This window comes from Salmo salar, chromosome 17 (genome assembly GCF_965601325.2).
Source record: "Salmo salar chromosome 17, fSalSal1, whole genome shotgun sequence".
NCBI lineage: Eukaryota > Metazoa > Chordata > Actinopteri > Salmoniformes > Salmonidae > Salmo > Salmo salar.
In genome coordinates this window covers 23215825-23229124 of record NC_138307.1, presented here as the reverse complement: position 1 = coordinate 23229124, position 13300 = coordinate 23215825, and the positions used below count along the sequence as shown (strand labels likewise).

General features: G+C 45.9%; 1 protein-coding gene across 8 annotated transcripts in view; it reads left to right on the top strand.

Moving 5' to 3' along the window:
- LOC106594619 (microtubule-associated protein 2) overlaps positions 1 to 13300 on the top strand; it is a 99568-nt gene that overhangs the window by 73888 nt on the left and 12380 nt on the right. For 6 of the 8 annotated variants that reach the window (XM_082963630.1, XM_082963628.1, XM_082963627.1 and 3 more), the window contains 8 exons: positions 1833 to 4799; positions 5090 to 5290; positions 5574 to 5714; positions 7747 to 7802; positions 8511 to 8631; positions 11380 to 11436; positions 12234 to 12393; positions 12679 to 12847. In XM_082963630.1, the coding sequence (XP_082819756.1) occupies positions 1833 to 4799; positions 5090 to 5290; positions 5574 to 5714; positions 7747 to 7802; positions 8511 to 8631; positions 11380 to 11436; positions 12234 to 12393; positions 12679 to 12847 (3872 nt within the window). Of the gene's footprint in view, positions 1 to 1832; positions 4800 to 5089; positions 5291 to 5573; positions 5715 to 7746; positions 7803 to 8023; positions 8451 to 8510; positions 8632 to 11379; positions 11437 to 12233; positions 12394 to 12678; positions 12848 to 13300 lie in introns of those variants that run through there. The other 2 variants (XM_082963629.1, XM_082963632.1) reach the window with 2 other exon arrangements.

Genomic DNA, 13300 nt, shown 5'->3' with positions numbered 1-13300 from the left:
TCACAGCACAGACCAGTAACAACACACACACTAACTATTCCCCCCACATAATGCTGGTCACTGTATTACGCTGCATGGAATTCCAACTGAGCACATCTTTGGTACATACTTCTAAACTTACCAGACCAGGTATTTCATTTGAGGGTCCTTTCATGAATTTACCTGTAGTCGCAGGAATACTTGCAGAAGATCACTACAATGAATGTATTGATTTTTGTCTGCATGCTTTAAAGATACATTTGAATTGTGTTAGAATGTTTCCAAAAACACCATTTTATAGCCACATTATATTGTAGGTCATTGCCTCCGACAGAGCTGAAAGTGTCTCACCAGTGTTATCCCATTGTGTAGTAAGCCCTGTCTGTGTTATCCATATCCATGTCCCTGTCCTGTCCCTGTCGTCCCCTTCCCAAAGAGGAGAGACTAGAGGTTGTCCCTACTCCCCCTGAGGAGGAGGAGAAGGAGGTGGAGGTTACCCAAGTCTCAGCAGCTCCTGAGGAGGAGCACCCAGGTCAACAGGGGGAGGATTCTGATCAGCAGCCCACAGACATGCTCTTAGAGCACGTTGATATTGTAAGCGAGCCCCAGGCTTTGCCCTGTCCGCAGGCCGAGACTCATAAAGTCCTCAACGGGGGAGGAAGCCATCAAGCTGAGTTGGATAAACCATCAGAGGAAGGTGTGTGTGCGTGCGTGCGTGTGTCTGTGTGTGTGTGTCTGTGTGTGTGTGGCGTGTGCACACGTGCATGTTTTTACTGTTTGTGTGTGTATCCCACGTTGCATGTTTTCCTCCTCTCTATAGTCTGTTTTAAAGGCTGTGATGTGGATCTAGCTTTGTTGTGCTACTGGTTTCTTAGCTGTTGCTGCTGCTACAATGTGAACACATAATAGCACATTGATTTCTTATTGCATAAGCAGTCAATTCATTTTGTGCTTTCATCATTGATCGAACATTTTTTATGCGGCCCCCAGTTTCACTTTTGAACTCATTGCTAAGTGTTTTTGCCAGCTACATTGCAAATGAGACGGTAAATGTTTTGAATGTCAGGTGTATTGTATTGTAAAGATTCACTGCGAATCCGTTTTTTTCCCCCCGTGGGGTTTTGTTTTTGGCTTTGGTACATTGTCTGTGTTCAATTGTGTCTCTGTATTATTTGCATTCAGTTTCATGTTGCTGTCATTTCATCTGACGTCAATGTAAACCAGCAATAATGTAGGAAGTACTAGATTCAACACTGTTTTCCAATGATCTCTATTCTACATCTCTGACACTGACTTATACTCACTGACTTATACTCACTGACTTATATTCACCTTCATTGATTGAACATTTCTACATTTTCATCCTTTAATAAGATCTTCCTAAACATTTACTCGTCTTAGTTTGTAGTTAGAATCAATATCATAAAATGTGATTTATATATAGTCGATATGAAACATGTTACATTCATTGTATCCTCTATTAATTCAGCACATAGGCTATCCTCGCACAAGGTAGCACAGTAATTCAAGTTTACTTAAAGTGCCAATAACTACTTGAATAGTTCAGATTCATTCTAAATATCCCATGTCATTCACATCATGCTCTTCATTCAGTCATTCTGTTCCTGCACACCATCCCAGTGTCATGGAACTGAACTGTTCTGCAATCATGCTCCCAGTGGCCAGAGATAGTATTGCTGTGTGCCGTACATTGTGCTTGATGGACAGCTATCCATATGAAGAGGGCTTTGCTTGTCTGTGCTGGCTGTAGCATGTGGACACTGCAAAGAAAGAAAGAAAGCTAAGCTAGTGTAACTCATCAGCAGCACAGACCACTGCAGATTTACTTCCAGACCTGCCGGTGAACCCAGAGAAGCCTCGTTCCGACAATCCTGCCATGGCAGAGGAACACCCACAGGGGGCACCCCCACCGCAGAGCACGGTGGCCCCCACCACAGAGAGAGAAACACCTGAGGGAGCAGAGAGCACTGTGTCCATCGCTGAGTCCTCCTTTGGTTCCCCCAAAAACAAACCTCTAACAGATGCTACCCCCACAGAACCCGAGAAGGCGGTTCAGCCTTTAGTGGAACCAGAAAAAGGGCAAGGGACTGGGACTGGAAGTACCACTAGTGTGGTTCCTGAGATAAAATACCTTCCGGAGCCCAAGACCACGGCTGACAAACAGCCCTCGGTTGAAGAGCTCGACTCAGTTCCTCTTTCAGTTGTATATGAGCCCCTGAAAGATTACATTGAGGAAGAGGAGGAAAATGATGATTATGTTACACCCAGTAAGTCAGCAAACCTTGAGAGCGTTCGTGAGGAGAAAGAGATCAAATCAGAGAAAACTGAGAAAAGAATGCTGAGTCTAGGACAATCGACCGCCAGGCCATTGTCATTTGAGACTGAGAAGATTGAAGAGACACCTCAAAGTAATGTCAGTGACGGAGAAAACCCAAAGCAGGAGGCACACATATCTGCTGCAGACGGTCTAAAAGACAAGCATAGTTCGGAAAATAAGTCTGGAGTTGCTTCAAAAGATGAGTCGGGTATGACGGCCTACTTTGAGACCTCTACACAAAGGGATACTGAAAAACCAGGAGAACGTGGTGAGGGTTACTATGAGCTCAGTGCTGTCAGCCAGAAGAAGCCCTCAGAGGAGGTTCTGGAGGCCGATTCAAACATTAAAATAAGCCATTCAGCACCAGAACAGACAGAATCCAGCATAACGTTGATGAGTGACAGTGCCATGGACAAGCTAGAGGATCTCCCTAAGAGGAAGGATGTGTGTACTAGGCTGTCACCTGGCAAATTGTCATTGGAACACAGAAGTCTTTCTCTGAATTTTGCTATTGGCTCAATGGGTCAAGCAGGAGAGCAAAACCAGTCAAAGCTTTCATCTCTTACAGAGGTCTCTTCCGGAAGCCTGGATGAAACCACAGGTTACCTTCCTGTAACCACCCCATTAGTAACATTAGAGAGACAGTTACTTCCTGTGACTCCAGAGATAGCTCTCCCAGTCCCTACCACTGAAACCTCCACTGATCTACCGGAAGACACCACATCTAAGACAATGTGTTCTCCAGAGTTGTCACTCTCACCCATGAAGCAACATTACACCCATTTGAACGACCCATCCAATGATCTTCCTGAGATGCTGGACCTAGCCGGTGTTAAGCCCAAACCCACCTTGGAGATGAGGGAGCTGGACCAGCATAATAGAAGGAGGTCTGTCCCTGCCTGTCCATCTGCTGCTCTGGTGGGCAGTTCTCTGGCCAAGCTGGTGCTGGGGAACCAGCAGACGCCCAGGGTGGTGGGTGGAGAGGAGAGCCAGCAGGAGGAGCGTGGTTACTGCGTGTTTAGTGAGTACTCTGGTCCCATGCCCTCACCTGCCGATCTGCACAGCCCAGTGGGCTCCCCACACCAACGGTTCCCCACAGTGACTGAAGGGGACAGTGACGAGGAACTGGGAGCCATTGCGGAAGAGGGCGAGCAAAAGCTGGCACCGCAAAAACCAGACCAGGCAGAGGAATCGGTTGGAGGAACGGTTAAGTCAACTTTGGTGCTTGAAAGACCTGTCACGGCAGGTGTCAAACCGGATCGTCTGAGGATCCCTGTGGCCCCATCCAAAGATAAACTGACAGAGTTCCGGCTGGAGAGCGGTCTTCCTGGGGACATCAAAACCCAAGCCATTCCTGAGGTAGAGTTGGAGCAGGACCTCTCTAGAGAAGCGTCCCCCATCCCACCAGACTTCGCATTTACTTTTGGCACTGAGGTGAAGGATGCCAAGCTTTGTGCGACCCCCGAGTCTCCAGCAAAAAAGGCTGCCACTGTGGAGAGAACCAAAGTTGAGGGAGCCACAGCGGAAGTCAAAGTAGAGGTGGCGTCAGCAAGGATTGGGAAGAGTCAGAAGACTGGTCTTAAAAAGCCAGAGATGGAGAAAGTGGAGGAGAACTCAGACCCAGACCATCAAAACGCTATTGAAGACTTACAGCCAAAGGATGTTCGTGGACCGGAGAGAGAAAATAAAAAAGAACCCATGACATCATCACCAGAATCATTAGTGGAGATCATCATTGCGCAGGAGAAGAAGCGTGAAAGTGAACCAGATGTGTCAACAGTACCAGCAGAGGCTGCCGTTCCAAAAGAAGAGGCCAAGACCAAAGCTGAATTAACATCACCAACACCCTCTAACGTGAGCACTGCAGATGCGGAGGAAGCCACAGAGCAACTAGAGGAGAAAAGTCCAGAGAAAAGTGTTTCTAGAAGTTCTCCAGTTATAGTCATACCTCAGGCACAAGTTGAGGAGGAGGAAGACGATATAGAAGTAGCTGAGGAAGTCTTGGAGGAAGTTGAAGGCCCTCCTGTGCTCCTCAATGAGAAAGAGCAAGGGAGTCACCCTGTGGAGAAGCAGGAGGAGGTGGCAGAGGAGGTGATTGTTGAAAATCCTAAAGATTTGGAGGCTGCTGTTCCTGGGGATGACGAATCATGTGATGCTACTGCCCCAACCATTGATGAAGGGGATTATGCCGGTCGCATCTCTCATCTATCTGCCTGCTCTGACAACGACCAGCCACAAACCCTCGATGGAAAGGAGGCAGAGAAAGAGAAGAATAAAGTGGAGGATAAAGAAGGGGTGGTGCTGCAGGAGGAGGAGGAGTCCGCTGAGGTGGGGCAGGAAGTTGAGATGAAGGCTTCCAGTCGCGAGGAGACGGAGACCTCAGATGTACTGCAGAGCCAGACCAACGAGACCACCGCTCACGACGAGACCACCATGGACGTCTCCATGTTAGACAGCGAGAGTGGCTGGGTGGACTCACAAGGTAGTTGTCCCAGAATGTGCATGCAATTATAACAATGTAAATGCAAAATGTTAGCTTCACATGTTTTTGTTTGCGTAACTCACACATCTGAGTGTTATTAACAGCAACAAACAAGCGTTTTAACTGGACTATAAACAACAATACACAATCTATATTGTGGAAATCTTGAAATGCAACTTTATACACAGATGGTCCATTCTATCCAATATAGATAACGTGCAATATAGGACACATGGGCCAGGTGTATGTGGGCTTAGCCCTCCTGTCCTATCTCACTCCCTATGCTGCAGATGATGACAGAAGCGTAATGACAGAGCAGATTGAAGCTCTGCCCAAAACACAGAGTCCTGTCAAGACTCCCCTGGTAGAGAGACCCTCTAATAAACGTCCCCCCGGCAGAGGACAGGGGCGCATCTCCACCCCAGAGCGCAAACCCAACCGCAGAGAGCCCGTCAGTCGACGTCCAAAGGAGGAAGAGAAGAAGAAAAAAGGTTTCTAGATCTAGAATGTTAGATCGTCCATGTTATTCTGTGTTATTTACTGTATATATCTGAGGTACTGCTGAGCATCACTTCTGTCATGGAAATCTTTTAAATTGCACTGGGAAGGAATTGTTTTAGTTTTATTACACAGTTTGTAAATGACAATGTTATCACCTCTTCGTGGTCTTGAGACCCATACTGTGTGTTGATTAAATGGAAATTGTACCACGCTATAATGACAACAGATGTCCACTTCCTTCCTGTTGTTAACCCTGTCTTCCTTCTCTGCTAGCGGGGACGAAGAGAACTGAACAGTGTAAGGTATCAGTCCTCCAGTGTCGCTCTCCCACTCGGAGGATTGTAGTCAAAGCTGCTACGTTCAGACAAGCTAGACCTGCTTCGCACCACGGCTCTGCTAGACGCAAGCCACCAGGTGACCTACCTACCGTCCTCACAGCAGGGAAACCGATGCAATGTAGCTGGCCAAAAACAGAATGTGCACTGCAGACCCATCGCTAGATGTTTCTCTGTTGTTCATAGTTTTTTTCTCCCATTTTATTCCTGTATTGGTATTTGATGTTTTGTTTTTGAGAATCATGAGATCATGTTGCATTATGCTCATCCAAGCTGTAAGCTCCGTGTTTGGGGAGTGGTTGTGCTTTGTGAGGACAATGTGCTACTATGGTTGTGCTTTGTGAGGACCATGTGCCACTATCCCAGCTAGCACATAACGTTCTGAGAACCGTATATTTCTTAGAGCTTGGTGAGAGCATACAACCTCCCCTCAACGTTCTGGGAATGGTGCAGGATAATTTCTTGGCTTTAGAACATTCTCAGCACATTTAAGGAACTTGACAAAAAAATAATAATAATCTTGGTATTTCATACTTTAACAGAACGTTTCCTAAAAGTTCAAACATGGTTACATTTCATTTCAATGTTGGTAATGTTCTAGTAATGTTCTTTAACTGATTTGACATTGGGAATCTCTCTAAATAGTTCAGAGAACATTAGGAAACAATGTTCTTCTGTGGGAATTTCAGTACTGCAGCATTACGTTTCCTAGAAGTTTCCTCATGGTTTTATTTAAAGTTATGTTATAAAATTGCTCAGAGGATGTTAAGAAAACATTCCAGAAAAACCACAAGAAAACTTTAGAGAACGTTCTAAGAATGTTATTTAAAACATATACCTTCCATTCTCAGCATCAACAAAACTCTCACTATCTTAGGTTAATGAGTGCTTCTTTCCTTTGTAATGGGGTCTGTTTGAATAGACTAAAACTAACATTTTTGTATGTGTAAAAAAAACATGGCAGGCTGGTGGCGCAGTGGACTAATTCTACAGCCGATTAGAGGTATGAATCTCACTGATGCTGTGTCACAATAAATGTGTTTGCATGATTAATGCCAAATGAAATCAGTTTCTATGTGCTTGGAGTTCCAAAAAGTGAATCCAAATAAGCTAGCAGTGTTATTAAAATCATATTGAAACATTCAGTGAAAGTTTTAAGGAAGCTATTCAAAAACCTCCCCAAAAAATTGGTTCTCAGAGCGTAAATAAAACCTCAGAAGAAAACGTTCAAGGAACTAGACTAAAACGTTCTCAGAACCTCCAGCAAACCTAAAAATGAACGTTCCCAGAACAGGCAAAATGTTCACTTCCATTCTCAGAACGTTTAAAAAACTTTCAGTTTTACCGGTCAGAATACTTATGGCTTCGTTCCCAGAACCAATGGGAAACCAAAAACGCACGTTCCCACAACTTCAAAGGAACCAAATGTGCTAGCTTGGATGGTTTTTGTCTTGAGCCACAGTACTATACCTTGCTCTTCTGTTTGGTGGAAGTGACTGGCAGGTATCTGACTGGGGTGCTGCTGTGTGAACTGAAATATGGGTGAATTTGGTCAGGAACAAATGAGAGAGAGATGCTTCCTTGAAGATTTGCAGTAAGAATGCATCACTTTTGCATTAGAACGTTTTCTGATTCAGTGGTTAAAGATAGAGTGCACTGGCTGTGTGTGTGGACTGTGTGTGTGTTCGAGTGTTTGAGATTATTGATGGGTTGTAGTCTTCTCTAGTATCTGGCGTCTGCTGCATTCCCTCTACTCATTGTTTCCGCTGTGTTTCTGTTGGCTGATATCACCCTCTGCTGGCCTAGCCCTGCCAGTTAATTATTCTCTCTCTCTCTCTCTTTCTCTCTCTCTCTCTCTCTTCCATCTCTGTCCCTCCCTCTCTCTCTCTCCTCCCTGTCGCTCTCTCTGTCGCTCTCTCTCTCCCTCTCTCTCTCTCTCCTCTCTCTCTCTCTCTCTCCCTCCCTGTCTCGCTCTCTCTCTGTTGCTCTCTCCCTCTCTCTCTCTCTCTCTCTCTCTCTCTCCTCCCTGTCTCTCTCTCTTCCCTCTCTGTCCCTCCCTCTCTCTCTCTCTCTCTCTCTCTCTCTCTCTCTCTTTCTCTCTCTCTCCTCAGCCGTGGAGGACCGGCAGCCTCTTAATGTGGCCCACCAATCCCGGGAAAGGACCTCTGTAAGTAATACACACTGTGTGTATATGGTAATTTAGAATATATTGATGTCACATTGTGTTGTCACTGACATCCCACCTCCGATATGTCTTCGGTCTTTGTATTACATTATTTTCCCATCTCTCATCTCCTGTCTGTCATTCTGTCTATTATTTGTCCATCTATCTGTCTGTCCTGCATGCCATCCATTCATCCTACCTGCGTTGCCATGGCTACCGTCTAGAGCCTCACACGCACCGCCTTAAAAAACCATCGACTGACCAGGGGGGTAGAGGATCTGTCACCCAGGCCCAACGCTGCATGCTCCCACACTAAACCCAAACCACTAGTGGAGGCGGAGTTATGCGGGCCACGCCCCTCCTCCGCATGCTCAGGCAGAAACTCCCCCTCACCCTCACTGCAGAGGCGGGGGCGGAGGGAAGAGAAGGTGAGGAGGAGGGGAAAGGAAAATACACACCCTTTAGAGCAGTACCCTCCCTCCTTCCTGTATAGGTGCAATTCATTCCATATTGTAATGTTCCGTAACGACTATGTCAGAGATGTTCATTCGTTTTTGTCCATTCATTCTCACAACCACACAATTGGGTATTACAAGTAATTTAGTTCTCAGCAATCGGGTGTTGTCGGTATGTTGTTACTAGATCTATGGCATGTGTTTGTATCTGTGTCTGCTAAGTGCTCACACATGTACTGTATGTTGTGTGTGACAGGAGGGTACCTGCCGGACCCCAGAAAAGAGGTCCTCTCTGCCCAGGCCTGCCTCCTCCCTGCCCCGCCGCGCCCCCCCAGCAGAGCACGACAACACCAGCCCTGCCCCCCGCAGGCCCACCTGTAAGTAACCCTCCCCTCCACACACTGGTTCTTCAGACAGAGGATATACTGCCATATTAACCAGTATTCTCACATTTCACCACCAATAAACACACATATGACAGAACGGTTTAGGAGATTTGTTATTGAATTTGTTGATAATACTATGTGTAAAGACACCCTGTCCTCTCTTACTACGCGCTTTCCCTTTTCACAAGTTTCTGTGATTTGACTGCTATCTAATCTCTTAACTCAACAACTATCCTCTGCTCAACTCAACTCTGTTTCTCTCTTAACTCAACAACTATCCTCTGCTCAACTCAACACTGTTTCTCTCTTAACTTAACTATCCTCTGCTCAACTCAACTCTGTTTCTCTCTTAACTCAACAACTATCCTCTGCTCAACTCAACTCTGTTTCTCTCTTAACTCAACAACTATCCTCTGCTCAACTCAACTCTGTTTCTCTCTTAACTCAACAACTATCCTCTGCTCAACTCAACACTGTTTCTCTCTTAACTTAACTATCCTCTGCTCAACTCAACTCTGTTTCTCTCTTAACTCAACAACTATCCTCTGCTCAACTCAACTCTGTTTCTCTCTTAACTCAACAACTATCCTCTGCTCAACTCAACACTGTTTCTCTCTTAACTTAACTATCCTCTGCTCAACTCAACTCTGTTTCTCTCTTAACTTAACAACTATCCTCTGCTCAACTCAACTCTGTTTCTCTATTAACTCAACAACTATCCTCTGCTCAACTCTTTTTCTCTCTTAACTCAACAACTTTCCTCTGCTCAACTCAACTCTGTTTCTCTCTTAATTTAACAACTATCCTCTGCTCAACTCAACTCTGTTTCTCTCTTAACTCAACAACTATCCTCTGCTCAACTCAACTCTGTTTCTCTCTTAACTCAACAACTATCCTCTGCTCAACTCTGTTTCTCTCTTAACTTAACAACTATCCTCTGCTCAACTCTGTTTCTCTCTTAACTTAACAACTATCCTCTGCTCAACTCAACTCTGTTTCTCTCTTAACTTAACAACTATCCTCTGCTCAACTCAACTCTTTCTCTCTTAACTCAACAACTATCCTCTGCTCAACTCAACTCTGTTTCGCTCTTAACTCAACAACTATCCTCTGCTCAACTCAACTCTGTTTCTCTCTTAACTTAACTATCCTCTGCTCAACTCAACTCTGTTTCTCTCTTAACTCAACAACTATCGTCTGCTCAACTCAACTCTGTTTCTCTCTTAACTATCCTCTGCTCAACTCAACTCTGTTTCTCTCTTAACTTAACAACTATCGTCTGCTCAACTCAACTCTGTTTCTCTCTTAACTTAACAACTATCCTCTGCTCAACTCAACTCTGTTTCTCTCTTAACTTAACTATCCTCAACTATCCTCAACTCAACTCTGTTTCTCTCTTAACTCAACAACTATCCTCTGCTCAACTCAACTCTGTTTCTCTCTTAACTTAACAACTATCCTCTGCTCAACTCAACACTGTTTCTCTCTTAACTTAACTATCCTCTGCTCAACTCAACTCTGTTTCTCTCTTAACTTAACAACTATCCTCTGCTCAACTCAACACTGTTTCTCTCTTAACTTAACTATCCTCTGCTCAACTCAACACTGTTTCTCTCTTAACTTAACTATCCTCTGCTCAACTCAACTCTGTTTCTCTCTTAACTTAACAACTATCCTCTGCTCAACTCAACTCTGTTTCTCTCTTAACTCAACAACTATCCTCTGCTCAACTCAACTCTGTTTCTCTCTTAACTTAACAACTATTGTCTGCTCAACTCAACTCTGTTTCTCTCTTAACTCAACAACTATCCTCTGCTCAACTCAACTCTGTTTCTCTCTTAACTTAACTATCCTCAACTATCCTCAACTCAACTCAACTCTGTTTCTCTCTTAACTTAACTATCCTCTGCTCAACTCAACACTGTTTCTCTCTTAACTTAACTATCCTCTGCTCAACTCAACTCTGTTTCTCTCTTAACTTAACAACTATCGTCTGCTCAACTCAACTCTGTTTCTCTCTTAACTCAACAACTATCCTCTGCTCAACTCAACACTGTTTCTCTCTTAACTTAACTATCCTCTGCTCAACTCAACTCTGTTTCTCTCTTAACTTAACAACTATCCTCTGCTCAACTCAACTCTGTTTCTCTCTTAACTCAACAACTATCCTCTGCTCAACTCAACTCTGTTTCTCTCTTAACTTAACAACTATCCTCTGCTCAACTCAACACTGTTTCTCTCTTAACTTAACAACTATCCTCTGCTCAACTCTGTTTCTCTCTTAACTCAACAACTATCCTCTGCTCAACTCAACTCTGTTTCTCTCTTAACTCAACAACTATCCTCTGCTCAACTCAACTCTGTTAATCTCTAAACTCAACAACTATCCTCTGCTCGGCTCTGTTTCTCTCTTAACTCAACAACTATCCTATCCCCCTTCACTCCCCTCTCCTCCTCTTACTCCTCTCCTCCTCCTCCCTCTACTCCTCCTCATCTAACTCCTCCTCCTCCCCCTTTCCTCCTCCTCCCCCCTCTCCTCCTCCCTCTTCTCCTCTAACTCCTCCTCCTCCTCTAACTCCTCCTCCTCCCCATTTCCTTCTCCTCCCCCCTCTCCTCCTCCTCCTCCTCCTCTTCTCCTCCTCCTCCCCCTTTCCTCCTCCTCCCCGCTCTCCTCCTCCTCCTTCTCCTCTAACTCATCCTCCTCCCTCTAACTCCTCCTCCTCCCTCTTCTCCCTGTAGCAATTCAAACTGAGCCCAGAGGGGAGCACAGGTCTGGGAGGTCCCCTAGTATCGCAGGTAGATCACAGATAGATCCACTCTGTCATCCACACCACGCCCTGGCTGTCTCTCACTAGCTTTGATAGATCCACTCTGTCATCCACACCACGCCCTGGCTGTCTCTCACTAGCTTTGATAGATCCACTCTGTCATCCACACCACGCCCTGGCTGTCTCTCACTAGCTTTGGTCCTGTTCCCCTGCTAAGACGTTGCTGACGCATGCCAGATCTTACAATGCCTGGATAGGTATTTTACGTATCAGCTAACCACATCATATTTTATAGCATTATGGTGCCCAACGGCAAAGTCCATGATATGGCACGCAGCCATTGGTTGATGCATGCAACGTCTGAGCAGGGGAACGCAAGCTCTGTCTGCATGTTTATCAATCAGCCATTTTGTTTTGTCTTATTGATGAAGTCAGTGACCGTCATGTTATTGCTCTGTAAAAGTATTAAATATTATGTCCTAGCTACCAGCAAACACATCACAATCATTCATGCTGTTTAGTTATTGGGTTATTTTGCCAGCCTGCTTTATTGTGTTCTGGTTTAGTTCTATTCCGTCTCAGCTACTTGATGTCAAGGTCTTTTGTCTTGTTTGTCAAGGTAGTGTTTGCCATCAAGTTGAAGTTGTGTGTCAATACTCTAGTCTCTCTCTGTATATCTCTTTCTTTCTTTCTCTCCCTCTCTCTCTGTCTCCGTCTCCATCTCTCCTCTCTCTCTCTCTCTCTCTCTCTCTCTCTCTGGCTCTCTGTCTCTGTCTTTATCACAGTTCCACCCTGACTTCTGTTACCTCTCTGTCTCCCACCCAGTCGGCACAAACTCGTCGGCCCGTTCCCGTTCTGCCCGGAGCGGAGCCTCCACGCCCCACACCCCCGGCTCCACAGCGGTCACCCCAGGCACACCACCCAGCTACTCTTGCCGCACCCCTGGGAGTCGCACCCCCGGCAGCCACACACCCAAGTCTCTCAGGTTGATACTCTAGACGTTAGAGAAGTGGGCCAGCAACCTGAGGGTTGCCGGTTGAAATCCCACATCGTCAGTGAAAGCTTGTGTGTGTGTGTGTGTGTGTGTGTGTGTGTGTGTGTGTGTGTGTGTGTGTGTGTGTGTGTGTGTGTGTGTGTGTGTGTGTGTGTGTGTGTGTGTGTGTGTGGCTGCATATGTGTGTGAGTCTCAGGGATTTGGGTTTATAAGCAAAATGACATATGTCTGTTCTCTGCAAGATAGTAGACAAAGTTGTTCTGTTGTTCTATTCAGCCTCCTCACTCAGGAGAAGAAGTTTGCTGTGATCCGCACACCGCCCAAGTCGCCCTCCACCACGCCCAAGCAGCTGCGCGTCCTCAACCAGCCCCTGCCGGACCTGAAGAACATCAAGTCCAAGATCGGCTCCACAGACAACATGAAGTACCAGCCCAAAGGTGGACAGGTGAGATGACAACCACTCAGCATAGGGGATATGGCCTGTGTTGAATACCACTGTGGTCACCAGTCGTGGCTCTCTTGCGGTCTCTCTGTCTGTTTCTCTCTCTCTCTAACTATCTCTCTCTCCCTTTCTCTCTCTCTCTTTCTTTCTCTTTTCCTCCCTGCGCACTGTTCCCTGTTCCCTTCTCTGTTCCCTGCGCGCTGTTCTCTAACCACCACTCTCCTCTCCTCTCCTCGTCTCTCCTCGTCTCTCCTCGTCTCTCCTCGTCTCTCCTCTCCTCTCCTCTCCTCTCCTCTCCTCTCCTCGTCTCTCCTCGTCTCTCCTCGTCTCTCCTCGTCTCTCCTCTCCTCTCCTCTCCTCTCCTCTCCTCTCCTCTCCTCTCCTCTCCTCTCCTCTCCTCCTCCTCCTCTCCTCTCCTCTCCTCTCCTCTCCTCTCCTCTCCTCTCCTCTCCTCTC